The sequence below is a fragment of the Hirsutella rhossiliensis genome, assembly GCF_020360975.1.
Source record: "Hirsutella rhossiliensis strain HR02 chromosome Unknown scaffold00001, whole genome shotgun sequence".
NCBI classification, from domain to species: Eukaryota; Fungi; Ascomycota; class Sordariomycetes; order Hypocreales; family Ophiocordycipitaceae; genus Hirsutella; species Hirsutella rhossiliensis.
Window position 1 is genome coordinate 11,768,058 of NW_025408667.1, and position 20,163 is coordinate 11,788,220.

The window sequence follows — 20,163 nt, forward strand, 5'->3', positions numbered from 1 at the left end:
TGCCGCATTCTGCATTAATAGCCAAGGCGCGGAATGCCAATTAGTAGATAGTAGACTGTTATCGTCTAAAACTCTAGATGGAATGCTAGGAATAACATATTACAGATTAATATAATCAATCCTTATACACGTTTAGAACCATCACATTACTCGCTAGGCATGCAATTAATAGCCTATTTAGTTGTCTACGACATAATAGTATATCGGTTCGTAACGCAATTTGACGGGTGCGAGGGCACACCAGTGCTGACTTCAATTCAAGTAAGTCAAGTTTGCAGGTGTAACTTGATTACTTGAAATAAAATCGTCTCCTTGATTAACTTGAATTGAATTGATATACTTGATGGCAATTGATATATGTCAGAACCTTGATGAGGTTCTCGTCGGATAGGTCACGGACACAGCAAGAATGGTACGATCGGATGAAGTGAGGTATGATGTGTGTGTCTGTCTGTGTCCCCCATTTGGGGGTGCTCTGCCCAAGCCCTATATCAAAGGGCGATGGCCTCAATCCCTATGACATGCCATCACGTCATATCTCTGTAACTGTCTCATAGATGTCCTCGTGGCCTCATCAGCTGCGCTACCTGGTGCGCTATCGTCTGCGCTACCGTTGGCGCTGCCACTAGTAGCCTGACGCTATCGTAGCTGCATCTACCCGGATTCTACCGGATCTAACAATATACGGGCCCAACCACTTTACTACACTGGTGCTCCTTACACGGGCCGCGAGTTTTGATTGGCCCAAAAATTCTGCCGAGTGACATGCCCCACCAGCGGGCAATGCGCCCTGTGTCAGACACAGTGCTCCTAATAGTGAGGCCAGTGCGTTTGGACCCCTCAAACTGCTCATTCAGTGCGTGTGACTTGGCCGCACGTAACATCCCCCTTTGGGTAGCGCCAACAAAAAAATTCCCACCAAAAGTCTACCATTTGAACTACATGAAATGTGACCAGAACCTAAGACTAAAAATATAAGAATTATATAATTCTGTAGAGGAATGACCATTCCTACATATTCCGGCGCTGTTTTATAATTCTTCCAGACCTAGTGGTGACAGAATGGGCCTCATGTGCCACCTTGACTTCGATCACTGACGCTGTCTCCATCTGAGACCCGGGATGGCTCCGGACAGACAGGTTCGGACAGACATATTGCAGGGATTATCGCGCTAAGCATGGGTCAAAAGCCATCGCGCCTTGACTACAACCTGAACGGGCACAAGTGCCATTTTTCAGTCTTTTAGTTTAGTTTAGTTTACCTGTGCCACGCCCCACTTTATTGGCCCTCGAAAAACTCGCACCAGCTAAAGCTGCAACTCTCCCCTGTAAAAATTCTTCTCTTCTGCGGGCTGTTAGCAGCCTGTTAGTGATGAAGAAATTTTCAGGCCACCCGACCATGCTTCTGCCTCTCTAGCCCTAACGGGGCTCTAGCAGGCACCAAAGGCAGACTTTGGAGAGTTCGTCTCCTCTTGGGAAGCTGGTCTCGAATAACGGCACGCCTCGCGCTGCCTCGCCTTCTGCCGCCTCGCGGCATCGCCTTCTTCTGCCGCCTTTACTGGCTGGCCTCGACTTCTGCCGCCTCGCGGCCCTGACTTCTGCTGCCACCTCGCGGCCCCGACCTCTTCTGCCGCCCCGCGGCCCGACTTCTTCTCGCCCTCTCTGGCACGCCTCGCGCTGCCTTGCACCCTCTGCCGCCTTTACTGGCTGGCCTCGCCTTCTGCCGCCTTGCGGCCCTGACTCCTTCTGCCGTCTCGCGGCCCCGACCTCTGCCGCCTAGCGGCCACGACTTCCTCTGGACTGGTGGGCCGCGGGGGCCCTGAGGAGCTACAAGAGCCTAGAGCTCAAGGCCTCACCCGGGTGTCCCCCGGAGCTGCACACCAATCGACAACACCTCCACCACCTGCTTGCTACGAGGAGCAGGCACGGGGACTTCGCCGACTGTCATGACCACGAAGTGGTCCCGGATCGAACGCTCCTGCGGGAGAAGACAATCGCCATCGGGGCGAACCCCGACTAACATTGCTACACTCTCTGCTTCCTTTTCCTTTCTTTTCTTTCCCCGTAGGCCCTCCTCGAGGGCTTGCGGCCGGCCCATGACTTCGTGGGCTTTCTCAGTCACCCGGCCTCGGCCAAAGACTGACTACTATTACGGCTTCACTGCCGTGCCTGGAACCCGCTGACGGGGAAGGGCCCTGAATTTCCGACCGGCCTCAGAGCCTCAGAATTGCTAGATGGAGTGGTTAGGTGCTACACACGGTCCTTAGTCCAGGTACTCGGATATTCTATGTATCTAGTCCGTTCTAGCCTAGCACGTCTTTTGCCCTTATAGGGATGTCCCAGACGGTAATCAATACTACTACTACTACTACTACTACCTCCTCAAGAAACAGTGGGAACACCTCCTTGTTGGCGGAAACCGGGGATCCGACGAACTCGACAAGAAGCCTGAAGCGAACGCCAGCTAGGCATTGAGGGGCCTCATCATGGAGACGCCGGCTGAGGCCGTGAATATGGTGGGGCGAAGCGCGTCGCCTGCGTCGACACCCGCGAAAAGATCGACACGCGTCGTGAGGCCAAGCACCAAAATTCGAGAAGCCGCGCGACAGCCCGACGATCTGGCGGAGAAGACAACACGCGCAACTAGGCTTGCAACGCGCATTGCCTCGGACGATGTCGCCATCAGTGACGCGACTGAGCGGCGCAAAGTTGCCAGCAGCAGCGGTGGCGCGAACGAAGGCCGAGCCATGCTCCAGAAAGTTCTCGAACTCTTGAGCGAGTCACGTCAAGAAACGCAAAAGCTCAGCCGAGCGATAGATGCGCAAAACGAGATCATATCCAAGCAACAGCAGATGATCCAGGAAATGGATTTGGACTACAACTACATTCACTAAGCTTCGTATGGATAATGCCAACGCGACGAAGTCACTCCAGGAAGTGCTCCAGCTACTCTTCGACAAGTTGCAACGGTGTCAGCGTGCCTCGGCAGGAATTTGCTGATGAAGTTCACCTTCGAACAACCCTTATCAACGCCTGCCGCGGCGTGCCAGAATTGGAGCACGCCCTCTTCAAGCCATCAAACAAGATAGAGGCGTTGTTTGCAGATCTTCGTTCTTCCATTGAAACACATCTCGCACGCGGCACAACCCCCCAATACGCCCAGGATGATAACCAGCAGTACTACCTTGATCGTCGATACAACAACAACCGCGAAAGAGGTAGTGGATACAGAGGAAGCAGAGACTTCAGATGCCAGAGCCACAACCGCGGTAGATTCAACCAACGCCCTCAAGGCAACAACAACCGCCCCTGGACTAGGAAGTGCTTCGTGTGCAACAAAGAAGGCTGCTGGTCCATCAAACACACGGCCGAAGAACGTCAGAAGGCCAAGAGTCAATATGTAGCCCACTGTCACTTCACGGGCACGCCCGTGGAACTCGCGGCCTATGTGACGGACTACGAAGGCATTGAAGACGACCCGCTGACGATGACGGCGACTGGGATGAGAATCAGGATGACGATGCTAACCCGAAACAGTGGCAAGCAAGTCAAATGCTCTGCCAGCAAGCGTTCAACCATTTGATCACTGGTGAAGACGCTTACCGTACAGATCAAAACACTGTTCCCGCCTCACAATTTGTTATTGAAGACCGCTATTCAAAAGACAAATTCCAAGGCATCATGATTGACACAGGTGCAGCCAAAGTCTCTACAGCCGGTCACTCTCAGTACATTGCTTTACAACGAGAAGATCCTCTGTAGCCCTAGACAGCTCCAAGTCCGGCCAGGCTACCATCAAATTCGGGAATGGCGAAGCCATTCACTCGGTTGGCTCCATCGCCCTCAAAACACCAGTCGGACGGATCACGTTCCATATCCTTCAGACTCCTACCCCTTTCCTGCTTTCTTTGGCCGATATGGACCGTCTTGGAATATATTTTAACAACATCAAAGACACCATCGAATGTACTAATCATTGTACTAATCGCCAAATGAGCATCCCTGTCACCCGTAAATGGGGACACCCTGGTTCTTTCTCTCTAAGGCCGAAGACTCCATCACGTTTCTCACAGAGGCTGAGATTCGTACACTTCACCGACGATTTGGACACCCAGCAGTCCCTAGGCTATATCACCTTCTGAAGCAAGCCGGCCACAGCGACGTCTCGATAGGCACATTAGAGACTGTCTCTAAGTTCTGCCATCACTGTCAAATGCACTCGCAAGCCCCGAGACGCTTCAAATTCACCCTCAAGGATGACCAAGAGTTCAATTACGAAATCATCGTTGATGTGATGTACCTAGGAAGCCCACAACGCCCTGTTTTGCACGTTGTGGACGCAGCCACTGCTTTCCAGGGAGCAAGATTCCTACCCTCAATGTCAGCTAAGGATACATGGGAGACCCTTCGGACCGCCTGGATCGACACGTACCTTGGACCCCCCTGACACCATTCGACACGACGCAGGGACCAACTTTGCTTCAATGGAGTTCCGCCAAGAAGCAAAACTCATGGGGATCAAATGCTCTCAAGTGCCTGTTGAGACGCATTGGTCCATCGGAAAAATTGAAAGATATCACGCCCCCCCTCCGACGCGCGTATGACATCCTAAACGCGGAACTAAGCAACGTCACCTCCGCCGAAGCAGTGCTCCAAATGGCTGTAAAAGCTATTAACGACACAGCTGGACCTGACGGGATTGTTCCAACTTTGCTTGTCTTTGGCGCCTACCCTCGTTTAACTGCGGAATCGCCCCCTTCTGCTTCTACCCTGAAAAGGTCGGCCGCGATGCAGAAAGCGATGAAGACGCTCCGCCAACTCTCAGCGGAAAGACAAGTTAAAGATGCCCTTCGCACGCGCAACGGACCGTCCACCGCCGACGTTTTATCCCTCCCACTGCAAAGTGAAGTTCGTGTTTGGAGAGAAAAAGACGGCTGGCAAGGACCTTTCAAGATTGCTTCGATTGACGGACATAACGTCACGATTGATACAGTCAATGGCCCCCAAGTCTTTCGTTCCACGCACGTACAGCCGTACCTGCGTGATGACTCCACAATCCCTCAAGTTCCTGCCCCTGCCCAGGACGAAGAAGAAACCCCTGCCCGACCTGACCCCCCGGCACCCCGCAAGAGAGGACGCCCACCCGGATCCAAGAACAAGCCAAAGGATTTGATCATGATGACCGCTCCTCCAGGCCAAAGTTTCCTGACTCAGAAGGAAGAAGATGCATACGCTTTATCCATCAAACTCAGGAATGAAGGCATCATCACTGCTCCCGGCGCCCCATTTGAAGAATCCGATAACATCGAGATCACTGACCTCGTAGGACGAGGTGTATTCAGCTTTGAACGATAGATCGAATGATTCACGGTAATCATCACATCTTTCGCTCCCGAATGGTTCGTGAAGTCAAAGGCAAAGACACCAAACCGTACGAGAAATCACGACTTGTTGTTCAAGGACATGGCGACTTTGAGAAGACCACCCTACTAACGCAATCTCCGACAATTCAACGCGTTAGTCAAAGACTCATTTTAGCTATTGCCCCCGGACTTCTTCAAGGCAACGGCATGACCCTTTCCCTTCGCGACATCACTCAAGCATACCCACAATCCCAAACCGAGCTATTCCGGACAATTCTGACCTATTTGCCCACCGAATTGCAAGGAAAATACCCCCATGGAACGATCATTCGTGTTATCAAGCCCCTATACGGAATTGCAGAAGCTGGAGTCCATTGGTATCGTACATATCAACAACATCACCTCAAGAACCTTGATATGTCTACTTCAACCTATGATTCCTGCCTTTTGATCACAAACACAGGCCCTAACACGTTTGGCATTGTTGGAATGCAGACAGATGATACCCTTATGCTTGGAACAGACAGCTTTTCCGCCCGTGAAGAAGAAAAGCTCGAGGAAGCACAATTTCGAGCCAAACCAAAGACTTCGATGACCCCAGGAACAACGGTTGACTTCAATGGTGCAAAACTTACCCTGCTGGACATAGGATCCCTATCGCTTCAGCAGAAAGGACAAGCCACCAAAATCGCCACCATTGACCCCAAAGCATTTGATCATAGCCAACGCTACGTCGAGCAACGAGCGCGCGGATCGTACATTGCCTCAATCTGTCAACCCGAAGCCTCCTTTGACGTTTCTATCGCAGCACAAGCCCGGACCCCTGATGACAACGACTGCAAAGCTTTGAACAAGCGCTTGCAATGGCAAATATATCACCAAGAACGAGGCCTTATGTACAAACCTATTGATCTCGCCACCGCAAAGCTTTTGATCTTTACCGACGGATCGTTTGCAAACAACAAGGACCTATCCTCGCAACTCGGATACGTTATTGTCCTTGCTAACGAGACTGACCACAAAGAGAAAGAGTTCAGGATCAACGGCAATATTATCCTGATGCGTTTTGCGTGTCCCTACGCACACTGGGGCGTTGGGCACGGCACCAAGCATCAAGGACACCGGCTGCCGAACGCACAGCCGTGTGAACAGGCAGCCGTGTGAGACAGGCAGCCGTGTGAACAGGCAGCCGTGTGAGACAGGCAGCCGTGTGAAACAGGCAGCCGTGTGAACAGGCATCGGTATGTGGCTGCCTGGTAAACCGGCCGGATCACCTAGATAGTCCGACCTGGCTGCCTCCTACATAAGGATGAGGCAGTCCTAGCTTATTTGGAGAGACAACCATCCGACTTCATCTCATCCATATGCAAAATGCATCATACCCATGCCCCACCCCCCTTTCGGTAACACCCACCTTTCGGTAGCGCATTAGGAAATATCCCCACCAAACCCATCAATTTCACTTACACCGATTCCAGCCAGCTTTGAAGATATTCACAAGCCGTCACTTGGAGTAGATAGAGGATTGATTGAATTCTACTTTTCGATGGTTGAATGTTTGTACAGGGGTCTGTGGCCTGTGCGTACCTTGCACGTGAAATTACCATCCAACCCCCTAATCTCCTTCCGCCTCCTGACGATGATTCTTCTCGTTATTCCTCCACCACATGACCAAAATGACCTTAAAGCGGCCTCGGAGTATTTATACGGAGGATATTATGGCTAATGCGATAATTGATGTCACAAAAAACGGCTTGTCGCAGTACCGCGCCGCCCAAAAGTATGACATACCTCAGCAGTCTATTTCCGACAGACTCAAAGGCCAGGTAGCCCTGGCTGATCAGATCCAGCCTCGTCAACTCTTGAGTAAGTCTCAGGAAGCTCGCTTGGTTTCTTGGATCCTCCGCCAAGAGTCTCTCGGCTATGCTCCTCCCACAGTCAGATCCGCGCATGTGTGGAGGCTCTTATGAAGCAACTGAACAACGAGCGGACAGTGGGGCGCAACTGGGTCTCTAAATTCATCAATCGCCATCCGGACATCAAGAACAAGCGTGGGAGACGTCAGGAAGCTAACCGATTTAATGCTTTTACGCCTCGTGCGGTTCACTGGTTCTTCGATATCAGGGAAAAGGAGTATGGATGGATTAAACCAGAAAATACCGTGAATGTTGACGAAGGCGGTATTATGTCTGGCTTTGGTGAGTATTTGGCTTGTCTTTCATTACTTTTACTAACCAGACTCTTTTGCCAGGTTTGGATAGTCTTGTGGTTGGGAGTGCAGACCCAAAACGGAAGGCCCTTCTGAAAGGGCCACAGTCCCGCAACTGGACCTCATTTATTGAAGCTATCACCGCGGACGGCCGTGTCCTTACCCTGGCATTATCTTTAAGGGCAAAGAACTTCAGAAACAGTGGTTCTTGACGGAATTCGGCAAAATAGCCGACTGGCATTACATAACGTCGCCCAACGGATGGACGGACAACCATATCGCTATTGAGTGGCTTGAGAGGATCTATTTGCCCCAGACGCGACCAGCCGATGCCTCAGATGCTAGACTGATCATATTAGATGGACATGGAAGTCATGCAACGGTGCGTTTCTTTATCCACCTCTGTAGGAATTACCGTTAACCGGGACCAGGATGCATGGATGGCCACATGCTTTTTGAACAACGTTTATTGCTGTTACCTTCCTGCCCACTGCTCTCATGGCCTCCAGCCGTTAGATAACGGTGTATTCAATGCCTCCAAGGCAGCTTACCGAAAGAACTTCAGAAATTGACCTGTTTGACCGATTCTGCGCCTGTTCATAAGGTCAATTTTATACGGGCATATGCTAAAGCGCGCGAGGTTGGAATGACGGCAAAGAATATATTGTCCGGCTGGAGGGTCACTGGGAATTGGCCGATCTCACGATCCAAGGCATTGCGGCATCCAGAAATTCACGCGGACATTGTAGAGACGTCTCCAAAGTCCGCGCCATTTTTGGTTCTGATGATACGCCAAGAAACAGCCGCCAGATTCGCGATTTCGGAAAGAACAAGACTCCTGGCACCCGGAGACGATACGCCGTGATAGCTAGAGGCTTTGAAGCCCAGAACAGACGCTTGCCGAGCACAGCAACAGAATCGCGAAGCTAGAGGAAGAAGTGGCCCGGCTGCAGAGAGGCAAGAAGAGCAATTCCGAACCTGAACAGACGGTTCATGACTCTCAGTGAAGCTTTGGTGGCTGAGGAAGCCATTCCCAAATTAAAAGCCAAGAGATAGCCGTTGTTCTGAATTCTGACACAGAGGAGGAGGCGGTCTCAGAGGTGGAGACAGCTTCAGTGATCGAAGTCAAGGTGGCACCGAAGCCCTTCCAGTCACCACCAGATCCGGGCGAATGGTAAAAAAGCGCCGGTACATATAAGAGCGTCCATTTCTCTACGGAATGATATTTTTTTGTGTTTATAATGTTAAGTTCTGATCATATTTCATGTAGTTCAAATGGTAGACTTTTGGTGGAGAATTTTTCAAATGCGCTACCGAAAGGTGGGTGTTACCGAAAGGGGGGTGGGGCATGGGTATCCACTGGAGTTCAACTAAGTGCAAAAGGATAACTCGAAGGTTTTGGCCTCAGAAATCTACGGAATGGTCAATGGATTCGACATTGGCATATCGGTATCAACGACTTTAAAGATGATCACTGACCGTCTCGGACTTCCTTCTATCCCTCTGATCGTCTGTACGGACTCGTACTCTCTCTACGAATGTCTCATCAAACTAGGCACAACGAAGGAGAAGCGATTGATGATCGACATTATGGCCCTTCGTCAGTCGTACGAGCAGCGAGAGATCGCAGAGATTCGTTGGATCAACGGTGCAGACAATCCAGCTGATGCTATGACAAAGGCATCACCGAACCGAGCCCTGGAACGTCTCATCGATACCAACAGTCTGACAATTCGAATGGAAGGATACGTCCAACGCCCTTGATCACTTGTGACGCCCATGATTAAATGGTCATTGCAGTCAACTAGCCCGTCTTTCTTTCGTCCATTCCCTAAGATCCCTATTGTGGGTACTCCGCACAACCGGACTTTCGGCACAGTTATCATTAATTACCTACACAACTAGGTCTTTCTTCTCGTTTGAACCTGGATGGATCATTGCTATGCTTCTCATAGCAAAAGAAAAGTTGCCAGTGTGGGAATTCTAGTAATGCCTTGAGGAACGTTAGTGCCTTGAGGAACGTTAATAGTGACGAAAAGGTTCTTCTGGTTCCTCCCCGGGGAGAAAGAAAAAAAAACGCCGCCTGATGGTAGGCACCTATGTGCCTACAGATACGCATGCGCACAAGCTGTAGGCTGAGTCACAGTCACGACAGGTAGGGTAACCGGTGATGACTTCAATTGTAACTAACTAGGGAAGAGGAAGCTATTCACAAGAAACGGAATGTGCACCCGGTAATGGGGCATGCAGCCGGGGCTGCGTGCCCTGATCGCGGGTAGGGTGTCACGTGGGAGTCGTGCATGAACCGTGATGGTATCCCGATTGCACGGGTTACTCAGCAGGTTAGTATTCCAACACAGGCAGTCTTTTCTTTTCGTGATGGAATCCGAAGGCTGCCGTGCCTGCCCTTCATTCCGGTCTCAATGAAGGAGGCTCGTCATCATGGCGTCGTTTGTCGTTAGGTGGTGTCTGCGGTCACGGGTCGTTGTACATATCCTTCCACTCGAATCGTCAGCCTGTTCGTCTCAATCAACCGTTCCAAAGCACGGTTGGGTGCTGCTTGGTCATCGCATCAGCCGGGTTGTCATCCCCATTGATCCAACGGATCTCTGCCATCTCGCGCTGCTCGTAGGACTGCCTTAGCGCCATGATATCAATCATGAGTCGCTTCTCTTTCGTGGTCCCGAGCTTTACGAGGCATTCGTATAGCGAGTATGAGTCGGTGCAGACAATGAGGGGAGTCGGGGGTAGGTCCAGCTGCTTGACAATAGCCTGCAGGGTGGTCGCGATGACAATGGCCATATCGAAACCTTGGACCATGCCGTAGATCTCCGAGGCTAGCACGCTCCGGGTCACTCGCTTGCTCTTCGTAGATGACCAGTGCAGGACATTGCCTCTGATCGTGAAATCAGCAGGGCTCTGTTCCTCGTTGGCGAGCACAATAACAAAGCCCAGTTGTGCGAGAATCATCATTTTTGGACTAGCATTAGTCTTTCACCTTCCCTTTATTGGGGCGACCGTCTGGCAATTCCCGCTATCCGGCGTCGAATACTGGTGCGCTGCTCCAATGGTGTCTCACTTGGTTACCGTTATTATGGTTATGGCGATATGGAGGAAGACACAGTCTTTCCGTCGTTTTGACCGGCACTCTAACCAGCCTCAGCCAGAGCAGCCGACGTCAAACCAGGGGATGCCGTGGCTTGGAGCAGTGAGCGGATTGGTGTTCCTAGCATCATCTGTGCTCCTGATATGTTCTGTGACTGGTTGGGTGAGACACCAGTTTGGAGGTCAGTGTGGACTTTGTCTGGCGATTTTAGTTGTGCCAGCAGTACCTCTGGACAGTATGATGAGAGAACACCAGAGGAAACGGGTAGACAGAGAGGTGCAGCTGTCTGTGGTGACAGACCCCGGTACTGAACGGTCGACGGAGCACCTTGTATTATCCTGAGGGCACTGAATCAGACAGACGGTAATTCCATCACTGTACGCCCTCCGTCTACGGCCAATTCCTTATATTTAAGCGTCCCAAGTTTGGGCCACAGGAATATGCTGCATTCAGGTCGTGCAAACGCTCCAAGTAATCCTTCCAAGTTGGATGCGCGACGCAAAGGTGCCTTCCGAAGCATATATGGAAGCCCTGCTTTCCACGTCAATCATGATCTTTTCTTTAGTTCAGTTACACTCTCCTCGACGGAAATACCCACGTTAGTTCACGCAAATGTCCACCAGTCGTCTGAAAGACATATTCTAAAGGACTTCATCGGACTCGCAGAAGAGCTCGCTAAGGACAACCGGCTCGTCTCGCCCTAATATTCACGCTGTAGACAGTGTCCAGACGTCCAAATATGCTTAACTTACCTCCGCAAATGAAGTGTCAATCGAAGTCCAAGTTCTGGGGGGCGACGAGCTCGCCGTGAACGACTACAGTTCTGATGGCAGTGAAAGCGGCTCGCCAAGCATGAAGTGGGGGCTGTTCCGGCGTACGACACCTTAACATAGGGAAAGGCAGCGGCAATCACTCATCACGCTTATGGTGGAGAGTAAGAAAGCAACAGTCAACCTCAGACAAGGGATTTAGCGAGGAGCCTCGATTCAATTTTCTGCATGCTCAAGTCACATGCGACCCCGGGAAAACCCGGGCAGTTCTATCGCCACGAACGACTCGCCGCAGTATGCTCATGACCGAGTTGACCGACTCACTTAGACTTGGACTCGTGTTGGAAAGGCAGCAGGGGGCACTCACACCCGACGCCGTCTTGGATCATCGATACGCCTCACATAATTCGGTGACCCGAGGGCAATTCCCCGACAAGTCTCGCATGAAGGCTAGCGAGGATGCAAATGCCAGCTTGTGGAACCAGCATTTCTTAGACGAGATATTTAAGGACTAGGTTACTACCATTCTAAGGGCTGGTGAAAATATAACAATTCAGCACTCCTCCACGGCTGGTTGCTTGCTCCTCCGGATATTGTGAATCCGCTGTCGCTTATGCCCTTGCCCATGGCTTTGCCATCTTCTTTTAGGCGCTCGACATTCTGTACTTACACCCCCGGATATCCCGCCGTGGTCTCTCCGCTCGCATTGCCTGGTGTGTCGTGACGAGTCCGAAGGAGAAGACTGAGAAAGGCTGATAGTAATTCTAACAGGCTTGCAGAGAGGAGGTCAAGTTCCATCTCAACCTGTTTGCCTTGTTCGTTCTCGACTGTACCTCTGGCCTCTACTCGATGGCAAGTATCGGATACAGTGACTCGAAAAACGAGCCCAGTAGGAGGACGATTCTCCTTGTCATCGTCGCAAAAGGAAGAGTAACCACTCTCTTCAAGATCGCTAGGTGCAAACAAGGGCTGAATATTTTGTGTAGGTGACACTGCAATCTCGTCTTGCGGATATTTGTCTCGACAGTTTGTGCCGTTGAGTTGGCTTTCGGTATCCGAGAATTCTGATGTGGGCGAGGTAGGACAAAGAAGCATATCGAGAGCACGAAGATGACCAGTTTGTCCACAGGCAATCGATTCAGTGGAACTCATATTCCCCTGCATAGTCGAGGTAGTGTCAGTCGACATGGCGGGAAGGAGGGCCTCGTTGGCTTTCGGAGAATTGCAAGAAAATGGGAGATATGGAAACCGGGACAAAGGGGGGTGGTGCCTACCTCCTTTACTTTCTACACGAGTATGAGACGGGCTGCCTTGGCCGGGACGAGCGCCAGCGAATCATCCCGAGAATCCCCAAGGCGCAGCTTTGGCCATCTCATTGCACATATTGTCGGGTGGGATCATGCGCCTTCCTCCACTTCCGGGCTGTGGTCCGTTGTTGCTTCGCTGACGCCTGCCGGCCACCCTGAGATGGTTTATGCGTCTTTGACCAGGTTCAGCTTCTGCATCAATGCACCGATCGCATCCGCTAATGCTGCAAAATTACGAGTAGCCAACTTCTCCGTAGGTGCAGGGGCGAACCGAATCGTGCAGACTAGTCCGCAGCCTCCCTGCGCCGGGGTTCAGGAGGAACGCGAGGCAGGACTTGTCCGTTAATTCCTCTTCCTCGTCGTTGACCCAATATATGACAATGTACATGTACATGCCTGGGAAGTGTCGGGGGTGGCGAAGCTTGCAGCGGAGGGAGCCTCGCGACAAGGGGAGGGCTGCCCACGTCGGCATCAACTTCGGGAAGATGACGGCGACCTTCGCGATACCTACATTTGCATCTAACGAGATAGCAATACTTCACAATGCATGAAAATTAGCCGCAGCTCCAATGGAGCGACTCTAGAGAGCCGTCAGGGACACCCCTTAGGGTGGGAAAACGAGACATGGCGATATTTACACGCTCCGCTTGCTAGACGCCACCATAGACTGCTGGTTTGTATGATTACCTGTCCGGCTTTCACGTCGTGTTTCCCAGCTCTGCTACCAACTACGTCTTCCATTCATTCCTTGACTCAACGCTTGACTTCTAGGTCGTGAGTATCTTGCGGCACTTACGGCTTACACGCGCTACTAAGAGCACATGCGAGAGCTCGTGGTAGCGAATCTAAACGAGACAATGTCACAACCTCGGCGTCCTCTTTTCGACTCCTACGCAAGTGCGAAAGGCTCTCCCGCCCAGCAAAAACCCAACCTACACGCCGAAGCCACGACAGCCGCTCCAAAGCCCGAGCGCCAGGACGATACCATGCCCCACCCCCCTTTCGGTAACACCCACCTTTCGGTAGCGCAATTGAAAAATTCTCCACCAAAAGTCTACCATTTGAACTACATGAAATATGATCAGAACTTAACATTATAAACACAAAAATATCATTCCGTAGAGAAATGGACGCTCTTATATGTACCGGCGCTTTTTTCGATCACTGAAGCTGTCTCCACCTCTGAGACCGCCTCCTCCTCTGTGTCAGAATTCAGCACAACGGCTATCTCTTGGCTTTTAATTGGGGAATGGCTTCCTCAGCCACCAAAGCTTCACTGAGAGTCATGAACCGTCTGTTCAGGTTCGGAATTGCTCTCCTCTTCTTGCCTCTCTGCAGCCGGGCCACTTCTTCCTCTAGCTTCGCGATTCTGTTGCTGTGCTCGGCAAGCGTCTGTTCTTGGGCTTCAAAGCCTCTAGCTATCACGGCGTATCGTCTCCGGGTGCCAGGAGTCTTGTTCTTTCCGAAATCGCGAATCTGGCGGCTGTTTCTTGGCGTATCATCCGAGCCAAAATGGCGCGGACTTTGGAGACGTCTCTACAATGTCCGCGTGAATTTCTGGATGCCGCAATGCCTTGGATCGTGAGATCGGCCAATTCCCAGTGACCCTCCAGCCGGACAATATATTCTTTGCCGTCATTCCAACCTCGCGCGCTTTAGCATATGCCCGTATAAAATTGACCTTATGAACAGGCGCAGAATCGGTCAAACAGGTCAATTTCTGAAGTTCTTTCCGGTAAGCTGCCTTGGAGGCATTGAATACACCGTTATCTAACGGCTGGAGGCCATGAGAGCAGTGGGCAGGAAGGTAACAGCAATAAACGTTGTTCAAAAAGCATGTGGCCATCCATGCATCCTGGTCCCGGTTAACGGTAATTCCTACAGAGGTGGATAAAGAAACGCACCGTTGCATGACTTCCATGTCCATCTAATATGATCAGTCTAGCATCTGAGGCATCGGCTGGTCGCGTCTGGGGCAAATAGATCCTCTCAAGCCACTCAATAGCGATATGGTTGTCCGTCCATCCGTTGGGCGACGTTATGTAATGCCAGTCGGCTATTTTGCCGAATTCCGTCAAGAACCACTGTTTCTGAAGTTCTTTGCCCTTAAAGATAATGCCAGGGTAAGGACACGGCCGTCCGCGGTGATAGCTTCAATAAATGAGGTCCAGTTGCGGGACTGTGGCCCTTTCAGAAGGGCCTTCCGTTTTGGGTCTGCACTCCCAACCACAAGACTATCCAAACCTGGCAAAAGAGTCTGGTTAGTAAAAGTAATGAAAGACAAGCCAAATACTCACCAAAGCCAGACATAATACCGCCTTCGTCAACATTCACGGTATTTTCTGGTTTAATCCATCCATACTCCTTTTCCTGATATCGAAGAACCAGTGAACCGCACGAGGCGTAAAAGCATTAAATCGGTTAGCTTCCTGACGTCTCCCACGCTTGTTCTTGATGTCCGGATGGCGATTGATGAATTTAGAGACCCAGTTGCGCCCCACTGTCCGCTCGTTGTTCAGTTGCTTCATAAGAGCCTCCACACATGCGCGGATCTGACTGTGGGAGGAGCATAGCCGAGAGACTCTTGGCGGAGGATCCAAGAAACCAAGCGAGCTTCCTGAGACTTACTCAAGAGTTGACGAGGCTGGATCTGATCAGCCAGGGCTACCTGGCCTTTGAGTCTGTCGGAAATAGACTGCTGAGGTATGTCATACTTTTGGGCGGCGCGGTACTGCGACAAGCCGTTTTTGTGACATCAATTATCGCATTAGCTATAATATCCTCCGTATAAATACTGAGGCCGCTTTAAGGTCATTTTGGTCATGTGGTGGAGGAATAACGAGAAGAATCATCGTCAGGAGGCGGAAGGAGATTAGGGGGTTGGATGGTAATTTCACGTGCAAGGTACGCACAGGCCACAGACCCCTGTACAAACATTCAACCATCGAAAAGTAGAATTCAATCAATCCTCTATCTACTCCAAGTGACGGCTTGTGAATATCTTCAAAGCTGGCTGGAATCGGTGTAAGTGAAATTGATGGGTTTTGGTGGGGATATTTCCTAATGCGCTACCGAAAGGTGGGTGTTACCGAAAGGGGGGTGGGGCATGGTAGTAAGAACGGCTTCGTGATATGTCATGGCGGCAGCGAACATTTACTGACGTGAATGGTATAGGGGAATCAGGCAACGCCGCGGGCGAGTCGAACAATGCGACTCAGCACAAGCCCCAGATGGCACAAATCGAAGAGGCCATGAAATCTCAATCCGAGGGCCTCCGTCAGACATCCAGTCGCTTACCCAGCACGCATACGGAGGTCCCTACCGTCACCTTCCAAACAATTATCTTTGGTATCATGCGGCAACTTTTCAAAGAGATTGAAGAGAATTCGGAGAGAGCACGCGTATTTGCGCAAGAGTGCTCATCAACACTATCACCTCGGATCTCCAGGCGATTGCACAGTTTCAGGGACAGCTTGGATCCCCAAACACACTCGGGGAGACCCTCCATACCCTGTGGCCGAGAACATGGAGATTTCTCGTCGGAATGTCCTCTACGAAGACGGCTGTTTTGATCGCGAGGACGGAGAACGCATTTGTAAGTTGTCCCAGAAGCAACCCGGATTGGGAACTAACCCGAGCAGCGACGGCTTTTTCAAGCTGTTGAGAAGACAGCTAAGGAATGGACCTTATAAAACTAAAGAGATATGCGAGTGAAAGCTTGAGAGAAATGGACGAAGATGCCACGGCGAGAACGAGCATGTAATAATATAAACTCGTCTTCTAACACTGGCTACTGCTACCTTGCGTTGCGCCGTAGCTACATTGCTGTACGCCGTCGCAGTAGAGAACACTACAAAATAGATCATTGAAATTAAAGTTGGAGGTCGCCTGTCTATGACCTCTTTTTGCGGAATTCGCGAGGAATCCTGAACTACTAAGCATTCCGCGCCAGACAATGTCACACTCTCCATTGTACTTCGTAAGTCGCTGCCCCTCGATCGGCTGGGGTGGACAGTCAGCGAGGCGCATGAGGACGTGCGCATGAGGACGTGTAGTTATTTGAGACGCCGAAATGCATATCCAACCGTCACCTGTCCAAATATCCGTGAAGGCTGCAAAGGCTGCGCCATGGTTTGCATGCGTCTCGAGTGATCGGAGCCGCTGGAGCAATTCTTCCAGCTCTTCCCCCCAACTCTCTATGACTTGTTAATTTCGCATTTCTCGTTCTCTTACACGCTCACAGATATTCTACTTGGAGACGCTTATTTTACAATCCTTTCCCGTTCATTAGTCAAGGAGGGCGGCCCCAAACAAGCTTGCAAGCCAAATGTCAACCCTCGCGGTAAGTGACATCAACCCAGGTGATACCGTAGACTGGAACGGCCTTAACTAACAGCAGAGTCCCTTTCTCTTTCTCTGCTCTAGCGCGAGAACAAATTAGCCCGAATTCGAGACAACCAGAGGAGATCGCGCGCCCGACGGAGAGAATATGTCCAGGACCTCAAACGGCGACTCAGAGAATACGAGACTCAGGGCATCGAGGCCTCTACCGAGGTCCAGATGGCCGCGAGAAGAGTAGCCGAGGAGAACAAGCAGCTCAGGAGCTCCTCAACAGGCATGGCATTAGCGACGACCAAATAACCCGTTTCTTGCAGTCGGGCACCTTGCCACTTGATTCCAACCAAGGCCAACCCTTTCACGCCGAAGACCCTAGTGCCGCTGTCCAGTCGCTACAACGGCTCCTGATGCCGCGACAACTGGCCAGTCTAGATGAAGACTTCTCCCTATATTTGTCGGGACAGTCGATTCGGAACCCCTCCACCACCGAGGGGTCGACGACAAGTTCGTCCGTCTGGGAGCCGTCGCAGCTCGTGACGTCCTCGTACGGCTATCAACATCACATGGGCATGGCTACTGCAGTCATGGAATCGGCTGTTCATTCTCCGTATCCACCGACAACCCCATTGAGTCGCGCGAGCACCACGCGACAAGGCTGCGTCTATGGCGGGCAACCGTCCCCGTCGATGCACGACAGTCCCGGCCAAGCCATGGTAACAACACAGCCTACGTCTACTGGCGGCCGTACGGTAATGCACTTGCATTATTCTGTGCCGACTTATCCAAACGCAGTGGTACCGCATTATGATTCCCTAGGAGCACCTGCTGACACGCGTTGACGAGGGTCTGCAGGGCGTATCGCCGATTCCATTGGTTGTTTTAAATATATATTGAAGATTGGCACTGTTGGCCATGCCCTTACCGATTCACTAAAGCTTTTGATATCCTTCTGTCTGTGGACCAGGGCAGCCCCGTTAGGGAGGACCTGGAAAAGGGATTCCTGGCCTCTGTAGCAGTAACGCATCAGGACTTCCTGAGTAAGGAAAGCTACCCCTTTATGCGTGGGCACAGCCAAGTATGCACGGGTAGAGCCCCATACTCAGGAAGTCTCCAGAACTCCCTAAGGCCTCCTGTATAAATAGCCCCTTCAGACTGCCCCTTTAGAGATAGAACATGCATCTTGAATCTAGCTGTGGTGACCCCCTTTTTCCGATGTGTATTGACACAACATTTCACCAACACCGTCATATAAGAGTAGAACAGACTTCCCGATTCCCTGTCGAGCTTCATTGTAGCCCCTGATGTGAGCTCCAGCAAATCAGGCCACCCTTCCATCAGATAATGCTCATCCTTGGCTGGAACACCGTCAGATTCTGCATCTATGCGCCGGTCATCCGACTCATCCTCTCTAACGTCATCAGCAAGCCAACTACCAAGCAAGAGTAGGGACAGACTTCCAAAGTGATTAGGTGGTCTTAGGCCAGACTAGCCCACAGGATCCCCCGTAGTGAGGGTCAGGGGGTGGACCTGAGGCAGGTTCACCCCCTGATCTCTACTCCCTCAGCTTAGTCCGAAGCAGGGCAATACATATTGAAGTAACGGAAAGTGGCGAGGCTTGCAGGGAGGCTGCCTGCGTGGCAAGGGGCAGGATGCTCACGTCGGGATTAACAGCTTCAAGGAGCGGGTCAAGTTGGTGAACAGGTGGTTGCACGACGTGATGGTCACATTGCGTCTCCAATCTGCAAGGCATGGTCGGTCGCATCTCGGAGAGGATTCGTAGGAAGGGAAGGTCGGCCCCAGGATCGTGCCCGGGGAAGCCGGTATGACCAGAGGGCGGTCTGAGGGGCGGTCTCGACTCGGGCTAGAGCCGGCGTAGCTACCCGCTCCGTGGTGTCGTTGGCTGGGATATTTAACGCCGGGGAGAAGGGGGTGTAGGGGGAAAGTTTGCAATGGAGGGGGCGTGGGAGAGGTGCAAGACGACGATGAGGCCGGATTCTGGCCACTTGATGCACCTCATATTGCCTTGTTGCTCTAGCCTGTAGCATCAGCGAGATATACTGTATCCTGCACGGCTGAATGAAAAGAGACGTGCAAAGAGGCTGGGGAAGGCGAAATTGACAGGGAAGGATGGGTGCGACGGGAACCGCGATGCCCATATCGGCACAACGGGAGTAAGAAGTAGTACCTCAATGAGACATGCGTTGCATTTGGGACAAGAACTGGGCGTAATGGTTGGAGTTTTGGTTACCTCCAATCATCCAGCCAGCCCTGACGACCGTGACGCGCGCACTGCAATACAACCGTGGTTCTCTCCAAGTCAGGAAGCTTTGCCTCGCCAGCTCTGTTCTCATCCACTCGCCATCAATCACAGGCTTCATTTCCCGCCTCCATTATTTCCAAATTTCACTCTACTATGTGCTCTATTTTTGAGCAAAATATGACAACATGGCACGACAAGGACGGCGACAACAAAACGACGGAAGAAAGCCAAAGCGGACGCGGAGCAAATCTTCTCGAATTAGGGCCCCGGAAGACTACAGCCACCTCTAGATGTGCTGATGGTCTATTCGACGAGGACATGGACGTTCAAGACGGACTTCCGCCTTGCCATGGTCCGAAGTTGCATCCCTCTGCACTCGCCAACGCATCGATCACCTGGAAAGATATGCTCGATGACCACTTGGAACCATATTCGGGCCACTCTGAGATCATGGCACATGTTTTCAAGGTTGAGATCGAGTCTAAGCACTACGCTTTGAAGGTGGTAAGTAGTGGTGAGGAGCTGTGGCAGCTCGAGAGGTTAACTATGCCTTAGTTTATGCCGTACGATATTTCGTATGACTACCACCAATTTTACACTGCGGGTATCCGCTGCACTGAAGAAGAGTTGGAATGGCATGTTATGCCCTTTTACTCAGAATGCCGCGCATACGGTCGAATCAAGCAGGCGCAAGACAGGCGATTACTGCCGCATCAAGTTGCAGTTCCATGCCACGGCTTTATTTCCACTTGGAGGAAAAGACATCCGAAAACTGGAGGATGAGTGGAACCTTGATTTCAGTGTTGAACA

At 51.5% G+C, this 20,163-nt stretch overlaps 4 protein-coding genes across 4 annotated transcripts; 3 read left to right on the top strand and 1 right to left on the bottom strand.

The window, feature by feature from the left end:
• Window positions 1-2,486: 2,486 nt before the first annotated feature.
• HRG_01519 (uncharacterized protein) lies at window positions 2,487-2,894 on the top strand (the record flags this gene model as incomplete). Its single annotated transcript, XM_044859990.1, has 1 exon — window positions 2,487-2,894. The coding sequence occupies one exon, from the start codon at window positions 2,487-2,489 to the stop codon at window positions 2,892-2,894; it is 408 nt and encodes a 135-aa protein (XP_044726390.1).
• A 1,121-nt stretch (window positions 2,895-4,015) lies between these two features.
• HRG_01520 (transposase) lies at window positions 4,016-5,355 on the top strand (the record flags this gene model as incomplete). Its single annotated transcript, XM_044859991.1, has 2 exons — window positions 4,016-4,428; window positions 4,491-5,355. The coding sequence occupies 2 exons, from the start codon at window positions 4,016-4,018 to the stop codon at window positions 5,353-5,355; spliced, it is 1,278 nt and encodes a 425-aa protein (XP_044726391.1).
• Window positions 5,356-7,039: 1,684 nt separating this feature from the next.
• HRG_01521 (helix-turn-helix, psq domain-containing protein) lies at window positions 7,040-7,784 on the top strand (the record flags this gene model as incomplete). The annotated part of the gene is made up of 3 exons (XM_044859992.1): window positions 7,040-7,229; window positions 7,358-7,561; window positions 7,615-7,784. 3 exons carry the CDS (start codon window positions 7,040-7,042, stop codon window positions 7,782-7,784), a joined length of 564 nt encoding a protein of 187 aa, XP_044726392.1.
• A 2,317-nt stretch (window positions 7,785-10,101) lies between these two features.
• On the bottom strand, window positions 10,102-10,545 carry HRG_01522 (polyprotein; the record flags this gene model as incomplete). The annotated part of the gene is made up of 1 exon (XM_044859993.1): window positions 10,102-10,545. One exon carries the CDS (start codon window positions 10,543-10,545, stop codon window positions 10,102-10,104), a length of 444 nt encoding a protein of 147 aa, XP_044726393.1.
• Between the last annotated feature and the right edge of the window lie 9,618 nt (window positions 10,546-20,163).